Here is a 24,236-nt window from a genome sequence, read left to right as displayed (position 1 = left end):
CACAAAACTAACAAAAATTTGAAGTTTTCTTTCAGAGAGAGTAGAGCAATTCATTACTAGCATTAAAGTTTGACTGAGTTTGAGTTAGAAGCCAAAACCAAGCTCATCTCTGCTGAATTTTCATTAATAATCTAAGTTGCTTAACCATCCTCTCTGGAAGCCAAACAAAAAATTAACAACAGGAATTGCCAAAGCAGAATAATTTCAAGAGCATCTAAACATTACCCTATACCTGAAATAGGTAAAGATAAAGAACAAATGAGGCAAAGCTATCTTCTTTTTACTTGACTGATCCATACAGACTCATGACCTGAGCACTGCAGCACTATCACTGCAGATCTGTAAGCGCTCTTTATTCCTCCTTAACAGCAACAGGTTCAGCTGAAGTTCTTAGTAAAGTTTGAGAACTATTTGTATAAGATAAATAACATTTGGAATTTTATTTATCCTGTCCTTCTTCATAGTTTCAGCTTAAGCTCAAGATGTCCGCAGGAAGTCCATGTGTAGCACAGGATACTTTAGAACACTCCCAGCAGATCAGACCACTGACTTGGCCAAAAGGGATCACTCATTGATTATTTCTACCAAATCCTCTTTAAACAAAAGGACTGGAAGATGCCTTCAGGAGCATAGCTCTTTTAAGACAGTCTTTTTAGATCAATTGCTATACAAATACATTCCTCTGTTAAACCTACACAATCTATATTAACTACACGTTCAGTGGGAATACAATATGAATTTAGCATAATTTTCTTTAAGTATTACATTTTCCCATGAATACAGTAGTTACCTTTTCAAGAACTCCTAAAATACATTCATAGATGAATTTCAACATTGAGATACTATTATGATTAGATAGCCAAATGAGCATTGCAAGAGTAAAATATATCAACTTAACTTACGTTGGCTGTAGCATCTCCATGCAGTATTTCCTCCGAGGCTTTCAGGAGGAGCAGGTCTTGTACGTAACGGATGGGCTTGAGGATTAGGGATTTTGTGCCATTTTAGGCATAGGATAAGTTTCTGCTTACTTTGGGCACATCATTACCTTTCATTCTGTCTTTTATATAACAACACAGTTTTATCAGACCTCAGCCATGCCCATTATAATTTCCCAGATATACTTGAATGTGTTGGGATTTCTCATTACCAGAGCACAATTTATGCAGAAATCACTTTTATTTTTGCAGGAAGGTGGTGGCTTGATATTAAATGGAAGGATTTAAACCAGTTCAGGGGCGCTCAAGAAACTGAGTCACAAAGCAGCTGTGTTATTCCACAGGACGTGTCAGGCACAGGTCAGAAAACAGTGCCGAGTCCCCGTCAGGGAACAGCGGAAGACCCAAAGGCCACAAAAACTTGCTGTGTCTGGCAGCAGGTTCCTGAACCGTACGTGGGCTTTATACCATCTCATCTTCAAAACGCAGCCACAACCCCTCCCTTGCACGTTACTTGTGGGCTCCTCAAGCGCTGCAGGGAAAAGCGGCTCTTTTGAAAGCCTGTTGCCGGCTTTTACCCCGCGCTCGCCGGGCGCAGGGCGAGGCCGCCGCCGCCTTTCCCTGAGGGCGGCGCGCTGCGCGCCCAGGGCCCGCCGGCAGGGGGCGCCCCGCGCGCGGCCACGGCCGGCCCCTCAGCGACGGGCGGGAGAGCGGCGGGCGCGGCCGAGCCCCGGGCGCGGCGGGCGGGCAGCGTCAGAGCCGCCTGCGAGCGCAGCGGGCTTCGCTCGAGAGGGATCTCCTCCCGCGACCACGCTTCGTACGGAAATCCCGTCTTCGGTCCGATCCCACGTCCCGCAGGCAGACCCTGAAGCAGCGTGGAGGTGCCACAGCAGGGCGGCTCGGCCCTGCCGGGGAAGCTGCACAGCAAAGATGGGCGCTAAGGGAGCCCAGCTCACACAGCGCAGTCAGCGTTGGGGGTACGAGAGCCAACGTTTCCTTTCAATGCTTGTGTCTTACCTTTATTAAAGGTGTTACAGAACAATAGCCGCAACATGCCAGTTTGCTACCGAAGAGGTTAACAGTAGTAGAGAACAGAAGAGGATAAACAACTTATTGACAAGCAAGTTTCTCTATTTTCTTTGTTGTTGTCAGACAGTGATGTTGATTAAAGAGTGAGAAATTGCCCCTGGAGTACACCACAAACACATTTCTTCTCCAAGTGATCCCAAGCTTTTGCTTCACAAACTCTAGAAAACCGGAGAAGTTAAGCTAGCACTGTCTCTTCAGGAACTTTTCCTTTCTGGAAAGCTGTCCACATAGCTTACAGACAAAACAGGAAATCTTGTACCAAACGTCAGTAAACTTGCATTTTCACAGTAACACTGGGGGGAAAAAGTCTGTATCTTGCTCAAAAGGGATGAAATGTAACCGAACAACCTACAGCTGTAGGTCTGATTCTTTCAACACATTCTAGTTTCCAGCTTACAGTAGAACCAGCCCAAAAAGACAAACATCAGCTTACTTGGCTTCAGAGGACCTTACACAGTGAGCGAGGCAAATAGTACTAGGGCTGCACTTCAAAGATAGAGTGAAGAAGTTTTACTCATCCATCATACCTTTTATTTTCTAGTATCAGTAGGTGACCATCTTTAAGGAAGTTGAGGGATAAGAATTGAGGAACATACCAGTTGCACTTTACAGATTAACAGCCACAGAAATAGAAAGCAACTATACAATCTCAGGGTTTCACAAAACTAGTTTCATTTGTAACACTTGACGCAACAGGATTAACTGCAACAAGTGAAGAGAGCTACATCTGTAAAGTGCTATTTTTGTTAAAAGTGGCTAAAAAAAGCACAACTACAACAGATTTGGGTACTCGGTGGTGAGATTGTCGATGTCCTCCAAGTATTTCATTTCAAGCTCTGTGTTTTTTGATGAAATTGATGAGCCCATTTGTTGAGCTATCATGAGATGTCACTGGAGCATCTGACTCCAGTTCAGGCTCAATTTTCTTGGCAAGTTGTTTTCCAAGCTCAACTCTGCATTTATAAAAGCAGGAAAAGGAAAAAAAAAAGGCAATATTAGTGCTAACAACTTACAGTATTTACTAAAGCCGTTGATATTAAAAATAGATGCCAATAAAAAGTAACTTCCTAGTGAACACTATGATGTTTTCCCCCTCAAAAATTACTGTTTAAGTATTCAATTCAGTGCCATTCATGAAAAACTGGAGTTCTCACAGCTCCTTAGCTAATCAGACAACTCAAATTACAGGATGTCTAAGTGAACACTTGGTTTTAAAAGTCAAGCAGTCTTTTCACCTCAGTATTCATTTGTGTTATGCAGCCTGCCCGAGTGCAGAATGCATTCAGCTGGCTCCTGTTCACTGTTGAACAGGACAGTGCTCAGAACACTGATTTGTGTCACTCAAACAATGATCAGCTGAGCTGCAGCCTGGAAGCACCCCCAGCAACTACCCAGGAGTTACAGCCTCACTATCTGAGAACCTCAGATATTCCAACAGCTGCTAGAAATGAGGCGGGTTCTGCAGCACCCCCACATTCCAGTTTTGGAAGCCATTGTAGAATTTCATGTGTGGCAGTAAAAGCTGTACTTACTCCTACCACACTCCTGATTTCAGAGTTTATAGCAGACATCAGTACTAGACACTGTTCTGTTTTCAGGTTCTGCTATAGTATTTAGCTAGAGAACATGCTGTGGTAGCACAGCACCAAAGAACACATCCAAAGACTAACGTAGCTTCGTGTAAACTGATATTCTACACTTGTAGATCAAATGTGCTCTTCAAAACCACCTCTCACAGTGTAGGCAGGCTGCATCTGAAAAATTTTATTTCCCAATCCCTCTACCTAAGCCTACAAACAGTATGTTTACTACAGTATATTACTGTAGTGTGTATATATAGATATAGATATCTGTAGTATATTACTACAGATTGAAGATCTTGATTAGCTCCTGGTTAAATTTTTAAGTGACACAGTGACAGACTCCTCCAAGCTGCTGCACACATGGAGCTCCAGCACAGCCCTCAGTCACAGACGCAGCCTGCATGAAACCAAGGGCTCCCACATGCACAGATCTCTGCCAGGAATGCTGTCTCTCCAGCACAGGAAAATTAAGAGGTAATCAATCTTTTGCTCAACAGATGCCATTCAAACTGCCTACTACTAATCTAGAGGCAAAAATTCTTTTTTCCACACACTATAGGGAAAACATTTTCCTTCCTAATTCTCAGAGCCTGTGTTCAGCTAGCTTGACTGTCTTCCTCACTACTGCAGCTTTTTTACATTCATAGTATTTTTCTAAATTCAACAGAGGTTCCTAGCCAGAATTGTTATCTATAAGTCACTATTCCTGGCTAAACTATGCATAATGCATTATGGCATAGTATCCTATCCCCAGAACATGTTTTCATTTATAACTATCCCCATAATCAAGGGTTCTAAGTATAAAACCCTTTTGATTGTCTTTCCTCTAACTCATGACAGATGCGAGAATCTGTCAATAAGTAAACAAGAAACAAACCAAGGAAACTTACCCCCACTGGTCATAACTGTTAATGTCCCAGACAACTCCTTGAACAAATATCTTGTGCTCATACATGGCTATAAGCAGAAAGAGATTTATCAATAAACTTGATCAGAAAGTCTTCATTAGCATTCACAGATGAGAAATGTATTTACTTACCAATGATGGCTCCCAGGGTGAAAGGGTTGAGTTTTGTAAACACGATGGAATTGGTTGGTCGATTTCCCTCAAAGACCTTTCAAAACAAGAGTTACATTGTCACCTAGTAAAAATTACATCAGAAACTCACAGGTTTTATCTTCTTTAGAGTCCACACTAGACTATTTGCATTAGCAGCAAATACAAAGTCCTAAAAGCTTTAAAGGCCTTCAACCATAAAATTGTATCCTTCCCATGTTTTTTTACAAACACAATGGAAAATGTGTCTCCAAGCACCATTCCTGTCTGCTGTGGCTACAAGAAGTAACCCAAAGTCACCAGCCCAGGGCAGTGCTGAGAGAGCCCATATTTCCTGGAACACCTCCCAGGCTTCAGAGCCGAAGTGCTGCTCGCAGCCTGTTCCAAGTGCCCTGCCAAGGTCCCATGGGCGCCACCCCAGCAGAGCCCGCAGCGCCAGGCACCTCCCGAGCCTGGGTACCTTGTGGGGAAGGAGCTTCTCCAGAGCCTCCCCGCTCAGCCCGGCCGCCTGGAGCTCCTTGCGAGCCTCATCAGCCGTCTTCCCCTTCATCAAGGCCTCAGTCTGAGCAAGGAAGTTGGCCAAAAGGATCTAGCAGGTAGAAAGAAACACAAGTTGACATCTGCATAGCTGGTGGTACCTGGTGCTTGAACCCCTATCAAGACCTATTCTAGACTTACAAGTCAGTTTTAACACTGTGGCAGTAAAATATGCAGCAGTTTTAGCTATTGCTTCTTACTTCACAGTACCAGGAGACTTAGCTACTATTCCAAAGTATATGTATTCAAAAACAACCAGGGCAGTTTTGCAGAATTCTGCTCCTGCTGAAGCTGGCAGCAAGTCTCCCAATGGCACCAGAGGAGCCAGGACTTCCCACAGCCCTTCCACCCAGTACAATCTATGACTTTATCTCATGCTACACCATCTCATGGAAATCCAGGTGCAAAGATTAGTCAAAGGTAACCAGGTAAGATGTATTTACTCATCTCTATGCAGGAAAATCCCCACAGCTCACTATACACCAATCCCAAAATCAGTGCAAGGTTTTAACATATCTGTCTAATGTTAGCCTGCGAATTTATCTGTGGTTTTACCCTACCTGAAAATACAATAAGTTTTTTACAGTCAAATGAAACATTTTTTCTCTTCTTTTGTGAAGTCATACTCTAAATTTTCACCAGTATTTGGTCTTACTTGATGAGAAATTACTATCACACAATTCAAATAGCCCTTGTAATCTGAAATCATGACAAGACTGAAATTCAGTGAGTAAAGATGCTTTTTCTGAAGTATGCAGTAAATAGTTAACCTGAACATGTTTCCACCTTTGGAAGTTAAGAAAAATCTTAGTTCATTGAAAATCCTTAGTCAGATGATAAACTAAAAACTGGACAGGTTAAAAACATCTGTGTAGAAAGCCATCACCCCAGCCATACCATTACATCCACCCAATTTTGTCCTAGAATTTAACACTTGAAAGCTTCCTCAGAGATGGTGTCACATTAGGTATGAGACTTTGTTTCTTCCTGCTCCCCAGGAACTACATTCCCTAGAATTCTTCAAGGAATTTGAAATACTTAATTGCTCAACTCTTTCCAGCTTCAGTAGGCCCACAGGAAACACCACTGAGCTGCCTCAAGAGCTGTCACTGCAACTGCTTCAAGAATAAACATACCACTGCATTACGTATTACTTGTGACTTACAATTATAACCTAGGTATTTTTAAATCTGTTGTGAATGTTGATAGAGCTTTGGTGCATAGTTTCAAAGGGACATTTAGAAATACCACACAATGCAATATCAAATAAGCTTTCATGCCTTGAGCCACAAGAAATACGGTCCCCTGACAAAGAACTTGCCTTGTGATGCAAGCCATTTCTGATGGGGTGCTGGGTCTGCACTGGGATCAGGAAGTCACAGGGAATCATGCGAGTTCCTGTAAAAAAACCCAGGTAAATAACCTTCCTTGCATCTGGTAAGTCTTAGAAAACCTTCATTTCTCACCCCATTTTCAGAGTTACTGGCAGACTCAGTCTTTTTTAGAAGCTTTATAGAAGAGCATTATTATTTGCAGCAGGAGGAAAAAACACACCTCAGTAGTTTCAGCCTTATTTGATCTCCTTATTGTAGTTAAAACCTACATACTGTAGCCTTCACAAGCCACTAGATAAAAACCCCATTGCAGTGTGATGCTAGATTAGATAGTCCAACCTCCAAACAAGTGCAAACTCGGCAGACTCCTGCAGCTGTGTAGCCATTCAGACTTCAATTCCAGAGCAGGTTTTTAACTGTCTGTTTACCTTGGTGAATGAGCTGGTAGAAAGCATGCTGCCCATTGGTGCCAGGCTCTCCCCACACAATAGGGCCAGTGCTGTAGTCCACACGAGAGCCTTTCTTGGTAATGTATTTGCCATTAGACTCCATGTCACCCTAAAGAAGGGGAGGACAGGATCACTCAGTATCCGTAAAAGCTTCCATACATATTTCAACTACAATAAATCGTGCTTGTTTATAGAAGTTTTCTAAGCATGAGGGATACAGCTGCTTAACTCATGGACATCAAGATAACAGAGGTATGAAGAAAAGGTCTTTATAAGCTGATATCGACCTTGGCACCAGTCTCTTCAGGCAACTGCTTCCATGAATTCAGTGAGTGCAGTTTTATCTGACACAGGCACTCAGGACACTGAACTCAGTGAACAGGGCAGGATGTTATCTGCCCCTGGCTGGAAGCCGTGCTGTGCCCAGCCCTACCTGCTGGAAATAGGCAGCGAAGCGGTGCATGTACTGGTCATAGGGCAGCAGGGCGTGCGTCTCACAGCCATAGCAGTTGATGTACCACACCCCCAGCATGGCCAGCAGAACCGGCACGTTCTTCTCCAGGGGCGCCGTGTGGAAGTGATTGTCCTGCACGACAAAGGGAAGTTACTCTTCTGATAAAGCAACTGCCATCCCTCCCAACTCCGACATTGTTTGTATTGCTGTGTTGATCCAGTGAGAGCTTCCCACAAACCGTCATTTTAACATCACTGAGGAGGACACAGGGAGCTGAACTTTGGAAATCAACCTGCCTCCCGTTTCCTTACTAACAGCTCTTAAAGAGGAACAAATGTGAAATGAGCATCCCACACTCACCATCCAGTGGGCTCCTGCAAGCAGACTCTCAAAGTTGTCAAAACCTAACAATGGAAAGAGGTCAGTTCGTATTTACTATTACAACTCAAAATTGATTTTTCATATAGAGACAAATGTGAAACAGTTTTGATTCCTTGTATGCACAAGGTTCCCAACTACTAGGCAAGTTTAAAGCTGCACTTAGACTCCTCCTGAATTTCGCATCCCATAAGCCAGACATTCACTTATGCTTAAAACCCAGACTTCAGAGCAAGTCCAACTTCATAAAACATAATTCAAAAACCTTTGCCTAAAATCCCCATTCAGACAGAACGAGCAACTAGACGGAGACCAGGGCCTTTAGTACAGAGCCTGCTCTGAGGCCACAGTTTTTAGCAAATTTGAACACTTAATCACAGCCAGTGGGAGACACATACCCCAAGAAACAGGGCAAGACTAGCATAGCAGGGATTTCTGCAGTGGTGTGAGAAAAAACAGTTCTAGTAAGATATTCTCAAAGAAAAAGACTGCCCCTCCCTTCCCTGTTCTCTCAACAATTCACCTGAGCTCTCGTTGCTTTGTAGTTACGGTATTTAAACCTCCATTCACTTTCCCAAATGAATACCATCACTAAAGCTAGCCTTTCCTGCAAAAACAGAAATCCTGATTCTTACATAGCAATTGGGAGGTGAAGTGTTAGGACTCAAAGCAGTAGCTCTACCTATGGTCAGAGGGCAACTGTGGGAATGGAGAGGTCTAAGAGGAAGAAGTGCAGATAGGCTGGCATGTCACCAGTCAGCCCCAAATCTGTCTGACAGCAGCAATGAACAATTTATTGCAGAAAAAACAATAACTAAGGCTTATTTATTTTGCTCTTATAATAGGTTTTTCTACACATGAAAACTCCTATTCATATAATTCCAAAAACACCAAACCCAATGTTATTCTTCTAACCCCAGTCTAAGGGAATTCTAGCTTTTGCCTAGAAAAATAAATGACATTATAGTTTCAGATTCAAACATCAGAAAGCAGTGATGAGGGAACAGATGTAATCATCAGGCCTATAGCCTAGACAAAGTAATGGGAACAGAAGGAATTAACATAAGGACATAGTTAATGCTAAACAGAGCTCATATGCAGAACCAGAGACAGGACTTGGGTGTTAGTGTGCGTATACTTACAGATACTAAAAACCCTACTTCAAGTTTAGGAATGTCAGTTGCAAGGTCTGATTTTTAACTCTGACACAGCTTTACATAAATCATGCACTTTCGGCTATGTGACTAAAGCAATGCATTTTGACCATTTGTCCCCAGGTATGGGGCATTTTCCAAAACTGTATTTGCAGTACTAAAATATCAACATTTCCATTACATTCCAGATTGCTTTATAGCACCCACATCCAACCACTCAGAGTAGGCAGGTAAATAGTATTTGGCCCAAATCTGATTCACAATCCATTATTGTTAAAGCACTCCATAGTTATATTCCTGAAGCAAACAGAGCAATTCTTGGCATGGTGACATCACAGGAATACCCACCAATATGCAGGGCAATGGAGAGACCAATGGCAGACCACAGGGAGTAGCGGCCACCAACCCACTGCAAAAAAGAGATGGTTGAGAGAGAAGTGCAAGGCTTTTCCATTCAAACTATTAGAGAACAGGTGGTTAGACTGCTGTCTAATGATGGCAACATCATTAGTTGTTGCCAGCAAAATCAATACTCTTCCTGGTGATAGTTCACTATAGATATTTGGCATAGTCAAGGAAACCTGAACTTTACCGTGCACCCTAATGAATGCCTTTTTTGAGAGTCTGAAGTTACCCTACTTGTCCAATTTTTGTAAGTAGATAGCTTGATTCCAAGTCACTTCCAAATCCTGAATTTGCAGCTTGTATAACTGCTTTCATAATATCACTCCTCTACAGGAAAAGCCTGCTTCAGCAAAATTTTGACACTTGGGAAAGGTAACATTCCAGATAAGTTCTGAACAGCAGCTCATTTGTCAGGCAATTAGTCAATGAGACATACCAACCTGTTTCTAATTAAGTATAAGGGCCAAGACTAAGGGCAGTAGACTTAAAATACGCATCTGCTACAAAATCTCCAATCAGGCTTCCATTTCTGATGTCTGACCTTTACCAGGCCTAGGTTATATACCATGGACACCAACAGGCAAATGTCACAGCTTATAATAACTGCTTGCATAGTCTTGGCTTATTACTCTATCTCCTGTTACTCAACAGCTGATTGGACAGCTAAGAACACGGAAGGCTCCTCTTCAGACCTTTGACTGGAAGATTTCAACAGAATGGGCAAGAGTTCTCAATTTGTATTTAGTTAAGGGTTTTCTGGTATTTCAGTGCACTGAATACAACTCCTATAATTTAGGAGTTGCTGCTTTAGAAACTGCTTTTGCAGTTTCCAGATATCTAGTTAGAATCCTCTTACTTGCTTCAGAAAAAGCTAACAGCTAATATCTACCACAAAATATCAGACATTTACTTACATCCCAAAACTCAAACATGTTCTCTGGGTCAATTCCAAAGTCTTTAACTTTAGGCTAAAATAAACACGAAAAAATATTGTAAGAAAAACCAACAGTTTTACCAAGCAAGTTTTATACCAAGCAAGCAAATACAAGCTTGGTATTTATTAAAGAAACAAACCTATAGATACATCTATTTTAAAAAATACCTAGCATCCATCACAAAAATTACATTTTCATTTACAGAAATAACTACCACTACTCACTATTAAAAATCAATGACATACATTCATTTTCTGATGAATCTAAGTGGCCATAGAGTTAAAGCTGGACTGATATTCAGTTTACTTTTATCAGAACAGTGTCAGTCCCTGACAGCCTGTCAATAACTGCAGTGTTCTTTGCTGCCTGTCTCTCCACTTCATACTTTTGCATGAAGCACCACATCAGAGTGTGCTCATCATAAGCATTTTTCAAATTGCCTGCACTACTTCGGCTCTTACCTGGAGTTCAAAATAACATTTGTTTATGTAACTGCATTCACACACAACTTAGGCAATTAGAGGTAACACTCATTAACAACAAGTCATTTCGAGCACAAGAGCTCTTGATTTCAGATTTAAAGCTCCAGCAGAAAAAGCACACATCTATAATCAAAGTCTAGTCTCAGTATAGTTCAATTCTCTAGAAGTGTTACAGTTACTTTGAGTAGGAAAAAAAAAGGCTTCCCTTCAAGAGGAATACTAAAATTCAGTATTCCACCATCTTAAAGGCTAGGCTTCCTTACTACATTTTAAGGTAAGGCTGTCTTAAAGGTACATAAGAAAAATTAACTAGATTGACTATACTTACAGCATTGGTAGACAAGGCAACAAAATGCTTGGCCACAGCTGAAGGCTTAATAAAAATAAACACATAGTTAGGTCTAGAATGTTAACTATTTTCATTTCTGGTTATAAAGCAGATGTGCTACCATTTAAACAAAACACTGTTGACTATCATCAGTTGTTATTAATTTGAAATCATCAGTGTGGGATTTGGCAGTAAACCCAAAGAGAGTATTCTGATGATATTTCCATCAAGCCCTGCAGCAGCATTCCCTCCAGAAAGGGGCACACCCTCTCCTTCAGAGTCTGTTACCACCACCACGGCTTGGGAGCAGATGGAGCTTGATGTACACCCACCACCCTTCCAGCCAGAGGCAAAAAACCAAGACAACTGGAATTACTGATAAACATCAAGCTCTAAATTCAGGCTTCAGTTTTTCAGAAGGTGTTCTGGTAAACAAAGATGAGTTGTCTGAAGAGCAGTGTAAGGAGGAATTTCAAAGCCCAGCTTTCAAACTAAGTACAGCTACCCTGACTGGAACAGGTTACAGACCATCTTAACTACCTGAACAGGCAGTATCTGCTTTTTTCCTTTAAGAATAAGAAATAGGAGAGAATGAGCCAAATACAAGGTTTCTATTCATAGCAGAGCCATCTGCCATAGAAATGTCAGTGCGTTGTTCCAACCATAGCTTCATTTCTACTTCTAAAAGATTTGGCAATAATTTAAAGGCAGTGCTACACACACTATTCTTGTATTTTCATTATCAGTAGTTCTACAAATTATTGGTTAGCTCTAAGGCAAACACTACACTCTATTACCTAACAGGCAAGATTTGTTAGAACAATGCATGAGAACACTTATAATGAAAAACTAGTGGGTTATCACTTTGATTGGACAAAACAGTCTGTCATTACCAAAGCACTGAAATGATCTAAGTACATCATTTGCTAAGCTAGTTTAGGCAGTTACTGGCTCTGCTCCAAAGCACACAGAATGACCAGAAAGAAATTGCACAACAAAAAACTGCTGCATTCTGTTACTTAAGCTACACATCTCAGACTTACATCATTAGCAGCACGCAAGAACCACTCTTTGGCCGTTTCTGCATTGGTGATGGTTTCCTGCGTGGTGAAAGTCTGCACAGTGGGAAACGAGTAAAAAATGGAAACAACTTCAGGTTACTAAAGCATCTCATGTTCAGATAACCAGAGCACAGTGATTCTAGATGTTCATAATACACAGCTGCTGCCAGACTACAGAAAAAAAAGCAAGCTTATGAATCCAGTAAACACTAATATTGCTAGATTTACCCATTTAGTTTTAAACTAGCATGCACCTGAAATTGGAATAATTATTCCCCATCTCCTGCCTTCCCACTCCCCAAACTGTTCTGCAAAACCTTGAGACTAAAGTCTTCTACTTTTAGTCTTCCACTGAAAGATTAAAGTTTTACTGTTCAAGTGAAAACAAACTAATTGAACATCTAAACAGGATATCCCAGCTGGACTCTCCTATTGTTCATCAATTCCTACTTTTTCATGGACAAACATTAATTTCTGCCAAGACTCTTGTCAAAATTTTTCTTTTGCTGATTAGAGGAAAACATTTTCCTGCTTCATGAAGTGTGCACAGAAGTTCAGTCATGCAGTTTTGCAAGTATCTACAACCATTCTGATTTACTCAGCCATCAAAATTTAGCTTTACGGGTGAACACTAGATTCATCCCACTCTCACCCATCTCCAGAAATATTTCATTATGAAACATAAGCCTGTTATGGAAAGAAAAAAAAATGCCATTCATCCTCTTCCAAACATATCCAATTATCTAACTACAGTTTGGCCAACAAACTCAAGTGTTACATTTTCAATCTGGCAGTTTTCTAAGCCTTTGAACCGTGATCCCTGGACTCAATTATTCCAAGTGACCATTAGCATTACTTTGTGCAGTTTCCTTATTACTCCATAAGCTGTTGCTCAGCTGCAGCAATGCCAGGATAAGATAATGAGCACTGTGCAGAGCATGACCAGCACTGCACACATGTTCATTTGTTGCAGATTGTCTCCAACAGCAGAAAGGTTCTACTGTGCTTTACAAATGAAGGCAACACAAGTTACATAACCATGAAGTCTGTCTCCAGCTCCTTCCTCTGCTCAGACAGCAGCATTCTCTGAGGGAGAGGCTGCTGGCAATTATTGCTTGCAGAGTAAGTTCTTAGCAAGGCAAGACTTAAAGGCAGCTATTCAGTCTGTAATCAGAAAGAGGGGTCATCTTCTGAAGTACTGCAGACTATCTTTACCTCTTTAAGTAAATCAGCTTAGTATTTATAGTGCTCAAGGAACTCAGCATTTAAGTTATTTAGGTGAAGGTATTTTGTGACTACCCTCTAAAATGGAGATTTTTAAAGTACATGCAATTCATCAATGCAAAAAACCAGAACACTTAACAAGTACGCTGTACTTAAAATAAAGGATCAAAAGTCCTTTAGGAATGAAATAATATCCAGAATTTCAAAGAAATAACTACACTGGATCCTACAACTCCACCTACAGAGAACTGCAGGAAAACAAACTTTTGTGAAGAAAGCCAAAGCTTGCATTGACTGAGAAATAAACCCTAGACAGCATGAAATTATTCATGTATCTTATTTAGGTTAAGTAATTCTCAGCACTTTACTTACAGATCCCCAAGTACTTCAGCAGCAACACAACCTTGTACTGCAAGTTCACAAAGAATCACAACAGGCCTGTCTAGAAATAATCCAGGCTGGAAGTCCCTGATCTAGCTATTCCTGCAGACAGTCCTCTCTTCTGATTGAGTTCTTTACCAGAAGAGCAAGCCACAGGCAGAGCTTGTATCAAACATACCTTTGATGCAATGATGAAGAGAGTAGTGTCTGGTTTGAGTTCAGCCAGGGTTTTGGCTATATGAGTACCATCAATGTTGGATACGAACCAGACACGAGGGCCTCCCTTGGAATATGGTTTCAGGGCTTCAGTAACCATCAGAGGGCCCTGGATAGAAGCCACAATTAGATTTTATCCTCACCGTAGGCATGTACACAAAGATGGGCAGGGTGCATACAAGTCAGGGCCTTACCAAGTCAGAGCCACCAATCCCAATATTGACCACATCAGTGATCGCCTTTCCAGTGTAGCCTTTCCATTCACCACTACGGACTCTCTGGGGGGAGAAAAAGAAAAAAAGTAATGACTATGTTATACTTACACTACAGCTCCTGATGCTAACCCTGGAAATGGGCTTTGCTTTCAGGTATTGTTGCAGAAAGTTGGCAAAGACAGCTTTCAAGCCTCTAGACATTAAGGCCTACACTCAGAGCTACCTTCTTAGCTAGACATTGCATTATGGCTGTGATAGAAGTAAAACCACACTGCGACATCAAACTTAATGAAGTTTAAACTCTCCCCCCTTCTGTGTGGACTGCTGTAGCATTTACAGTGTTCGCTAAGGCAAGAGAGATCTTTCCAAAAATGAAAAAATCCTGGGCATTAAACTACGTGCAACAAATATTGAACCTGAAGCAGTTTAAGTGTCTTTAATTAGAAAGAGCTTCATTAACTAAACTGGAAAACAGTGTGAATAAAGCCACAGAGAGAAGAGATTTATTGGAAAACCAAACATTGTAAAAGCTTTTCTCTCGCAAGCGTCCTTTGCATTCGGATTTATTTCTGGGCTGAACCTTAACAGAACATGGTACAACTCCTGCTCTATTCCTGTTCTTTAAGCACCACTGAAAGTTCCAAGACAATTACAATCATTAAATAAAGTCTACATTTTTTGTCCATCTACCACCTATGCATTCAATCTGTTCCAATCACAAAGGCAATCTTTCTGGTATCATGAATACTTTCAAGTACATTCCCCAGTTCTAAAGCAATTTTTCTACATAGCACTCAGTTATGCTGACACTTGCTCTCCTTCACTACAAATGTTTAAGCTTTTCATTTTTCCAAACAGAAAATCTATTTTTGGTAACAGCATTCTTGGACCCCATAGATGATATTGCCAGTTTTAAAATCCTATCTGCTAAATAAGTCAACTGACACCAGCATCTTTGTTGACATTTTCAAGAAACTGCTAAACATGATTTTTATTTTGCAGAGAATATACATCTGCATGGAAAGTGATATTCACAGGTTCTGGTAATTGAAATCATAGAGGAAGCAGGAGGATGGCACCAGTGAAAACTCTTGTTTTGCACTACCAAAACTTTAATCAGCTAGAAATTCTACGGTGGCAGGCACACCACAGAATTTCTACGGCCACTCAATTCTCCCAGCATATGAGCAAAGTACCAAATTCGCACTAACTGCTGTCAGTTATTGTGGTCTTAGCATTTGTCATTAAGAACAAAACAGAATGCAAGCTCATTCTGCATAGGTTAGAAGTATGAGTTGGCAGTGAAACAGGGCACTAGCACCTGGGTAAGACACACAACAGCAGCCAAGAAGGTGCAGGTCCTCACAGCCTTGTTTAAAATGCATTAAAGCCACCCAGGTGGGTATTCTGCAAACAGAATAGAAACAAAGTAATTTGACCTAAAACCAGAAGGTCCTTGAGAAACTATTTACATAGAGCATAATCAAATTGCAATTCAGCTGGGAACTTCTGCCTCTCCCCTGATTTTACACAAATGTTAAGAGGCAGTTTCTACATGATGTAGCCAATTAGTTGAAAAAGTAGCAAGAAATAAAGTAATATTTGAATGGTACTTAATGATTTACAAGACTTCCAAAGTACACACAAGATTACTGCTGAAAGGGCAAAATCTAGGGAGCCCATTAAATAAAAACCCAACTGGAAACAGGGAGAGAAAAGTGAATCAATAAAACCAGCTCCAAATCCATGCTTGAGCCAGAACCATTGTAAATGTTGAAGAAGAACATAATTCATGTGAATCAGTCTACAATCAATGCTTCACAATTCACATATAAGAATCTGGCTGGGTATAGAACAAATAAATAAAAAATAAGCTAGGGTGGTACTATACCTGACAAAAGTGTTTCATTTTGTCCAACACTTTGTTTACTTCTGGAACAACATCCTTCCCATCCACAAGGATTGGCACATTGGAGCGATTTCTCAGAGCAATGTGAAGCACAGCTCGGTTCTGAAACAAGGGGAAAAAAATCAAGACAAGGCTCTTTCCAAGTTACACCCCAGGGCCTCAGATGCCCCCTCCAGAAGGCAGTACAGCCATCAAGATTTAAAAATCCTTTAACTGGGATTAGTAGAGCAGTATTTTCAGTGTGTGCGCATACACATAGCAGCAGCTACCTCAATCACGCTCTCACTTCACCAACTCAGTGCAGGGGGCTTACAACAGCACAATATGCAAAATAATAAGTTACTTGGGAAAAAAGGCTCAAAATCCCTTTAAAAGCCTTTAGAGATTGAGGTTCAGAATTCAGCAATATTCACTACTCAGTGATCTTTGCTTTGGCATGCTTTAGGTATACAAGAATGAAAGTTTCTTATTGATGACAACACTAACAAATCAATTATAACAAGCAGCTGAAGTTATTTCCTCAGGCATCTTCTCAATTATCCTGAGTAGTCCACTTCATACAGGAGGAGACAAATAATTTAAACATTTGACAACAAAGGATATAATAGCCACAATCCCTCTATCCACTGCCCACAATTAAATGTTGCCTGAACACTTGCACACTAAATATGTAGGTAGCACTTGTGCTATAAGGCTAAAAATTTCTTAGCATGCACAATTTTGTGTTACTTCTCCACAGTTATACATAAAGCACTGAAATCTGGCTTGCAGTTCAGCTGTTTAAGAGCTTAACAGTTTTAGTCCAGAATGAAGGAATTAGTCAATACTAATGAACAAATTAAAAAATTAGTCTGCTCTACCTCATTGTTCCTTACTACAGGAGGCACTGTGAGACAAAGACAACACAGACAATATGAACTGCCAAGTTATGATTTAAATACCAAATGCTAATTCAAAAATCACTGCATTTGTGGTTACTGACTTGGAATACAAAAAACCCCTCTCTCTCTTAACTTGCTAATTAAAGTATACCCACTCAAATTTGGGGTGAACAGAGAAATTTTTTTGCAGCACTCAGCCATGGAATGGTATTTGGTAAGTACAGCTCGCTATCAGGCTTGAAGGATGCTTTGTCTAATCAAGTGCAGTCATACTTGACTTGATCTCTGTGGTTAAGCAGAAGTATCCTCCAAACCTCATGCAGGCTATGAAGACTGGCCCCATGATGAGTGGTCAGATGAGTTACCTTGTAATGCTCTTTGTACCATACCAAGCACCAAGTTTTAACTCGTCTGGGACAAACACCTGGCAGTGACACACATGGGTGCACTAGGAAGAGCTTCCACATAAGCACACACCATGCAGCCAATGCCTGCAGCACCAAATGCAGACAAGTCTAAAATACTTCAGAGAAATATCCCAAGAATGTTCTAAAGCAGATCAAGAGTAGTGGACAAGTCAGTTCTTGCCATCAAGAAGCTCCCTTACTGCTTTAGGTTTATATGTGCTCTTTGACAGCATCCTGCTTATAACATCCAACAATTTCACATTGTCCACATGCTCCTATTCCAGTGCCAAACCAACCGAATCTGACATTCTATACAAGCAGAAAAATTAGGCAAACCCCTACTAAGTCAACTTCTGAATTGGAAAGAAGTGACTGAGAAACAGCCTGATAAGAAAAGAGGTGTTTCTAGACTTATAAGACACGTGAAGTGTTATCAAGACAGCAGGAAAAGGTAGTGGCAGAAACCAAACACATCAGGGTTTCATATTGTGTTTAGGTGCTTTCTGTGAAAATTGCACTTCAGCTGCTACCCCTGCTCGCAATACACAATGAAGAGCAACTCCATAATATACAGTCAGATGGGCTAACCCTGTAATAATTTGTGTTACATGAGGCTAGTGAAAGGCAGTATCAGACAAAACAACCCTCCAGACAGATTTAAGACTCCTTCCCCTGCTTTCTTTTTTCAGTAGCTACATCTGCAAATTGAATGCATTAATACAGAAGGAACAGGAACCATTTTACTAGTGAAACTGTATCTGTTTCTGTCTGTGCCTTTTTACAAACATGAATCATTCACAAACAATATAATGGCCAACCGCTAAGTTACTTAAAGCAAACAGTTTGTGCAATAGCAAAATCAGTCAACAGCCAAGTCAAAGGAAATATTGGTTTCTCTGAATTTGCCTCAATACTAAGTAGCCTTAATTTTTAATGCAGATTAATTAAACCACTGCACTGTGGAGCTCCCAGTTTTCATCCTGTTTTTATTCTCAGAAGTAGTACAGTTGGCTTTCTATGTTTTAGTGAAGATTTAATTGTAACTACGACCTTCAGATCTATAAAACAAGGGAGGTACTCATCCTCTTACCAAAATACATGGCAAATTTCCCAAGACTGTAAACAGTCTTGACTGTTAAATGTACCCAAAGACAAGCAGCATCACAGGCCAAGGCAGGTCTTACACAATCCCCCCTCACACCCTTCAGGCAGTTTATTAAGCTTTATGAACACTAACACTAGGCAAAAGCACACAAGGGATATCTAGAATGCAATACTCTGCTCCATGCCCTTTGCAAGGTCTAACTCATCTTCCTCTCCACAAAAGAGGGAAGAGAAGAAAAAAAATACCACCAAAATCTCTAAAATAAGATGTACTGAAGGAAGGAGGGTTTTTTTTTAGTAAGAGCTGCAAAATTTTCTCTTTAGGTAGTCTAGCGCACATCACAACCACTCAGGATTGCAAAGGAGTATTTAAAGTAAGTTTTTTCCAGACTTTGCTTACACAGATGTATAAACACCCATAATACACAGGCACAACTAGAGTGGAAAGAACCATGGACAGAAATAGCCTTACCTCAGTGAAGTTGATCTTCTCTCCACTAAACATGCGCTCTCTGGCACTTTCCACGCCCCTTGACTTTGCCTGAGAAAGGTAAATATAGATTCCCCTTAAAATAGTGGAAATCAACATGCATTACCAAGGTCTAGCTACATTAAAGAGTAGGAACATTTCACACAAGACAAGGAAACAAAGATTATGACAGATTAAAAGACCCACTAGACTCTACATTAAAAAAAAATCCTTTGTTAAAGCAAGTATTTTTATGCAGATATGCATTGAAAAATGGCTTTGTAACTTGGGGCTAGATGACAATGCAAGAATTTGAATTCTGCCAAGATTGGTAAATAGACGCCTTTAACTTGTACATTAACTAATGTTTATAAACAGTGCTAAAACAGTGAGTTGCAGGTAAAAGCTATTTTGTTTATTAATGCAAGATTTTAAATAGTTACCAGCTCCATCAGCATTTTCATCACTTCTTCTGTAACAAGGTTCTTGGAGTAATCCAGTAAGATATCCCCATGATCAGTATTCAGGGTCAAGCTGTCAAAACCAACAGGTTGTTTAATTGCACATTCCTGAGGGGTAACTGTTTTAAGCAAGACAATGGTAACTCTGCTATAGATGACAAAATAATGGGAATCCTAATTAGACTAAGTTAGTAAAGAAGATGTGAGTGACCAATTTGTCCAACAAATTTCATTAAATGACCACTGGTTTTTTGAAAACCATGTTTTTCAACAATCTGAATTACAGTGTCCACTTTTTGCTTGAGAAAACCCACATACAATGAGGTATATTTGATGCACAGTTGGACATACTGTTTCCACTGAGCCACCAGCATTCTCTAGCAATAATCACACTTTTCCTACTGTATTATCAGTAAAGAGCTTGTCACATTCTGCTGCTGCTGGAAAATTAAACTGTCTTCCTACAGGTCCTGTATTCTTTCATACAGAGTCTTGAAAAAGTCTAATTTAAAAATCTATACCATATCATGAACAGAAACATTTTCAATTACTATGCAGAATTAAACCCCATTTGTGCATGGTTTAGTCCCACGGTCTTCATTGATCCAGTGGAGGTCTCCAGATTATTTAACAAATGATCTGCAAGCTACAGCCCAACCCTTCAGAATAGAGGCACTTGTAGGTTCACACCAGAGAGGAAATACTGAAATGGTAGCCCAGCAGAAACCAAGTGAGCCCATCTGTATTTACTATCCTTCTATCTCTGTGATGGGTTCTATAGTTCCTCTAGTCCTTTACAATATTGTTTTCTTACCAATTTCTTCTTTGCAGTCATTTCCAACCAAATCTACACAATTACTCTAACAGAAGAGCTGAATTCTGTAAGTCAGCCTTTGATAAAAGCACATCTTACTCTCCCTGTTGCTTCACACATACCCCCCCACAGGAAGTTACAGCCACCTAAATTCTCAGCGTTTCTGCCTTGTTCATTGTCTCCTCTGCTTTTTTTTCCTCAATACCTGAGCACAGAAACATGCTCTGTTATTTTAGCCACCACATATGCCAGAGACTTCGCAGGGACACAGCACAGCATGATTGTTATTCATACATAACATGACAGAGCAGGCAAGAGTCTTCAAAGGAAGAATGGAGCTGAACTTGCAATAACAGTAATAACCAGCAAGGCCTTAACATTTCCGTGGTTTCACTTACTGTTACCTTCATTAACAGTAACATTCTTTTTATAGTCCTAAAGTACACGAGTGAGTAAGGAAAGGAAGGTGTGTTCAAGCACAGTCTTAGAACCGTGTTTCTTTAAAAAGTGAGAACACAGACAAGCAAGGAAAAGCAGTATCAGTGCTGTTAAGCACTCTTCTCTTCAGCAGGCTGCCAACAGGAATCCTGAAACCCTGACCACCCAGCACCAGGAGCCCTGGAATATGGCTAGCTAATGGAAGGATTGGCTTGGCTCACTTACCACAATTGTTTCTCATAGATACAGCACAGGAGAAAAGTAACAAGTCTTTGATATTTGATGCAATTTATTTACAGACATCTCAGACTTGAGTACATTTCACTAATGATACAACAAGACCATTAGCATTCTAACACTTTTTCAGTTTAGAGAAGCAGAACTCTTGAAATGCTCCTTCTACATTAAACAGCCTCTCCCAGTGTTCTACTCCACAAAGGATTTCTCGTTTACTTGACATATCTTCCACCTACAATTCATTACTTCACATATATGAATGAAAATCAATCTCACTAGATCTAGAAGACAAACTATCTCGTGAATTTATGGCTGGATTCAAGCCATTGCTCATTTGAAGAAACTGCAGAAAGGTGCTACCCAAGACTTTTCAGGCAAAAGCAAATCAAGTAATGGCTACCAGATTTAACTTCCCACGCACAAGGTGGAGCACACAGTGTACAATGTAATCCTGTGTTAAGCCCTCAGAGCAAGAGATCCATCCACCCTTCGTTTAAACAGCAGGCCCAAAGGCTGCAGCTGAGCTGTGCTCTGCCCAAGTGCCCACTCTGCAATGCAGCAGTGCTGCTCGGGGGGAACAAGAGCCCTGTCACGTAAGCCACAGCCACTTCCAAGTGATGCAGCCCTTAACCTGCAGCATCACAAGGATTTCATCTCCATCACATTTTCCATTTACACTGGTGGCTCCTATCCTTGATAACGGACGAGCCAAGCAGCAGGAGTGTCATTCTAGCACTTTCTATCTGCATCAGCACCCAGGTATTTCTTACCTGCTGAGTTTTATGATGGCTGCATTATATCTGTTCTAACCCTTTCAAAACCAGCAGTTTCCAGTGAACAGCCCATGTTGATATAAACTGCTGTTCCTACCAGATCTTACCTCATCACCTTGGGTGGCAAAGAAGGCAAAGATCTGACAGGTGTGACTACACTCCTTATCAGAAAAACAGGATACAAATTCTGAACTAGAAAAAAAGGACAACAGGAAGAAGGGATCTTCTGCATGTATACTTGATAGGATGCAGTCAGTGAGTGCAAGGTTCTTACAATAATATTAAAGAGATACTTGTGCCCAGATACCAAATATGCAGATTTAAAACTATTCACACCAGTCTGAAACTCCTCCAAGAACCAGCATCAGGAAGCACTTTCACCTGGGTAGTTTCTTTTTTCCTTCTAAAGAAAGGGAGTCAATGATTTTACAAGAACATCTAGCAGAACTAAAAGATATTTATAAATCTTAATTTCATGTGAGGGAAGTTGCATGTGGCCAAATCTCCAGACTGCTTTCATTCCCAACACATACTAACTACCATCCTCCTGCTGACCTGGCACAGAGTGGCCAGCAATTGTAAGAGTAGCAGCAAAGCTGTCAGCTCTGCAATTGTACTTTGCTATGAGGAAGTTCTCCTAGACTAGAATGAGATGGCTTATCAGGAAACAGGACTGAAATAATCAAAAGAAAGGATTAAGATAGATGAAGTAAACTTAAAGACACTTCAACTGTTTACTTATGGGCAGCACAAAAGGGTATGAACTACGGGAACTATTTGAAATAAATAGCCTCAGTAAAGACCATTTCGCCAAAAAAATACTGGAGATAAGGAAAACTTGCAACGAGAACTAAGTCTACTAGTGAGGATCTAGCAGATTTAATAAGATAATACTGATCAACTACTTAACAATATAGGAAGTCCTGTTAAAAGACCAGGTGAAGTCAGACCTCGAAAAATTTAGCATACTTTTTCCATCGATGCAAATGCTATTTTATCTCTCACAGACTGATATGCAGGACTTCATATACAACCTTCAGTTAGAATGTGAGAATTTTCTAATTAGCTCAAAAGGGGAAGAAATCCCTTTACGCAGGACAGTAATGCAAGGCTTGATGTACGCAACAAGTCTTATCACAACACTCTAGAACGGAGGGTCAGTTTATCTCTATTGCTCAGGCTCACTTTAAAACTCAAATCTGGGATGCATTTCATAACACTACATTTTTCCGACTGCTGCTACAGCACAGCAACGTAACCACACACGTGTCTTTCCAGCACGGTCTCCGGCGTAAAGAGAATACGCGTCCCACTTGACAAGATGAAGGCGCTGAATGTTACCACGACGCCGCCACTTGTTACTTCCCCCTCCATGCGCTGTAAGACGTTTTCTGTAGCAGCGACGGCGCGAACCTCCTCACCACCGCGGCCGCCCACGGCAGGGCAGGGCGGCACGGGCAGCGGGGGCTCCGGGGGCTGCGCGACCCCTCGCGATTCTATCGCGGAGCTTATCGTGACTAAGCACGGGGCGCGGGAGGCTGCGAGTGCCGCGCACAGTGCGGCTGTGCGAGCGCAGCGGGCGCTGTGCTGCCCGGCACGTACCCTGCTGCAAGGATGAGTCAAGGGCAGGCGGCGCGGCCGCCCCTCGGGGGCCGCGGGGAGCTCCCCCCGCCCCGGCCCGGCCCCCGGCGGCGCTGCCGGCGCATGTGCCCGGCCCGCCATCGGCCCCGCACGGCCCGGCGCGGCCCTGCCGCGGCACCGCGGGTCGTGCGCCATCCGCTCCCCGCCGACCCCGCTCCAGCCCGGGGGGAGCGAAGGGAGCGGGGCCAGGCGAGCCCTGCCCGGCCGAGCCCTGCCCGGCCGAGCCCTGCCCGGCCGAGCCCTGCCCGGCCGAGCCCTGCCCGGCCGCAGCGCGCCCCTCCCGCACAGCGCGGCCCCGGCCCCGGGGCTCGTACGCGGCAGCCCCGGGGCCCGCGGCCGCGCTCAGCCGCGGGGCCTCCCCGCCTCACCTGAACTTCTGGAAGCGATCCTTGTCGGCCTCGAAGAGCTGCCGCAGGACGAGCTTGGAGGAGTTGGCCTTGTGCCACTCCACCAGCTTCTTGAAATGGGGGTCGCCGGACAGCGCCATGTCCGCGAGACGAGCAGGGAAGGCGTAACGAACGGGGCGAGGCGAGCGCAGCTCCTGCCGCCGCTTCCGCTTTTATAGCGGCGACGCGGCCTCCTGCGGCCGCCCCGCCCCGGCAGCGCCCGGCCCGGCCCGGCCCCCTCCCCTCCGTGCGCTGTGGGATTCCCTCCGAGGCGCGCCAGACGGGGGCGGAGCGGCCTGCTGCCCCTGCGCGGGGCGGCGGCGGGGGCTGGAGCCGGGGCCGAGGCTGCGGCCGGAGCTGGGGCCGGGCGCCCCGCGGAACGCGTCGTGCTCCCGGTTGTACCCCCTGTGTGAGGGAATCGCCGTGTTCCCGTCCCGGCGCAGCGCTCCCCGGGGCCGATGTCCGCCCGCGGCTGTGTGGGGCCGCCGCTCGTGCG

At 42.4% G+C, this 24,236-nt stretch overlaps 1 protein-coding gene across 1 annotated transcript; it reads right to left on the bottom strand.

Moving 5' to 3' along the window:
• Positions 1-1,930: 1,930 nt before the first annotated feature.
• GPI (glucose-6-phosphate isomerase) lies at positions 1,931-23,907 on the bottom strand. Its single transcript, XM_066194945.1, has 18 exons — positions 23,723-23,907; positions 19,434-19,524; positions 18,994-19,062; positions 16,112-16,231; positions 14,200-14,283; positions 13,968-14,114; positions 12,167-12,238; positions 11,124-11,168; positions 10,293-10,346; positions 9,322-9,382; positions 7,802-7,845; positions 7,421-7,573; positions 6,967-7,096; positions 6,526-6,602; positions 5,128-5,256; positions 4,650-4,725; positions 4,501-4,567; positions 1,931-2,980 (listed from the first exon to the last, which is right to left on the bottom strand). The coding sequence occupies exons 1-18, from the start codon at positions 23,839-23,841 to the stop codon at positions 2,857-2,859; spliced, it is 1,662 nt and encodes a 553-aa protein (XP_066051042.1). The 5' UTR covers positions 23,842-23,907; the 3' UTR covers positions 1,931-2,856.
• Positions 23,908-24,236: the final 329 nt, after the last annotated feature.

The sequence above is a fragment of the Chamaea fasciata genome, unplaced genomic scaffold, assembly GCF_029207755.1.
Source record: "Chamaea fasciata isolate MVZ Bird 193981 ecotype frontalis unplaced genomic scaffold, bChaFas1.0.hap1 SCAF_12, whole genome shotgun sequence".
Lineage (NCBI taxonomy): Eukaryota > Metazoa > Chordata > Aves > Passeriformes > Sylviidae > Chamaea > Chamaea fasciata.
Note: the sequence above shows the minus strand (reverse complement) of the source record. Positions and strands in the feature narration are given on the sequence as shown.

Excerpts from the sequence above, each read along its gene's own strand:
- GPI (XM_066194945.1), bottom strand. The coding sequence starts at position 23,841 with ATGGCGCTGTCCGGCGACCCCCATTTCAAGAAGCTGGTGGAGTGGCAC. Across the intron at positions 14,284-16,111 it reads AAATGAAACACTTTTGTCAG|AGAGTCCGTAGTGGTGAATG; the intron begins GTATAGTACCAC and ends TTCTCCCCCCAG. Across the intron at positions 9,383-10,292 it reads ACATGTTTGAGTTTTGGGAT|TGGGTTGGTGGCCGCTACTC; the intron begins GTAAGTAAATGT and ends TCTTTTTTGCAG.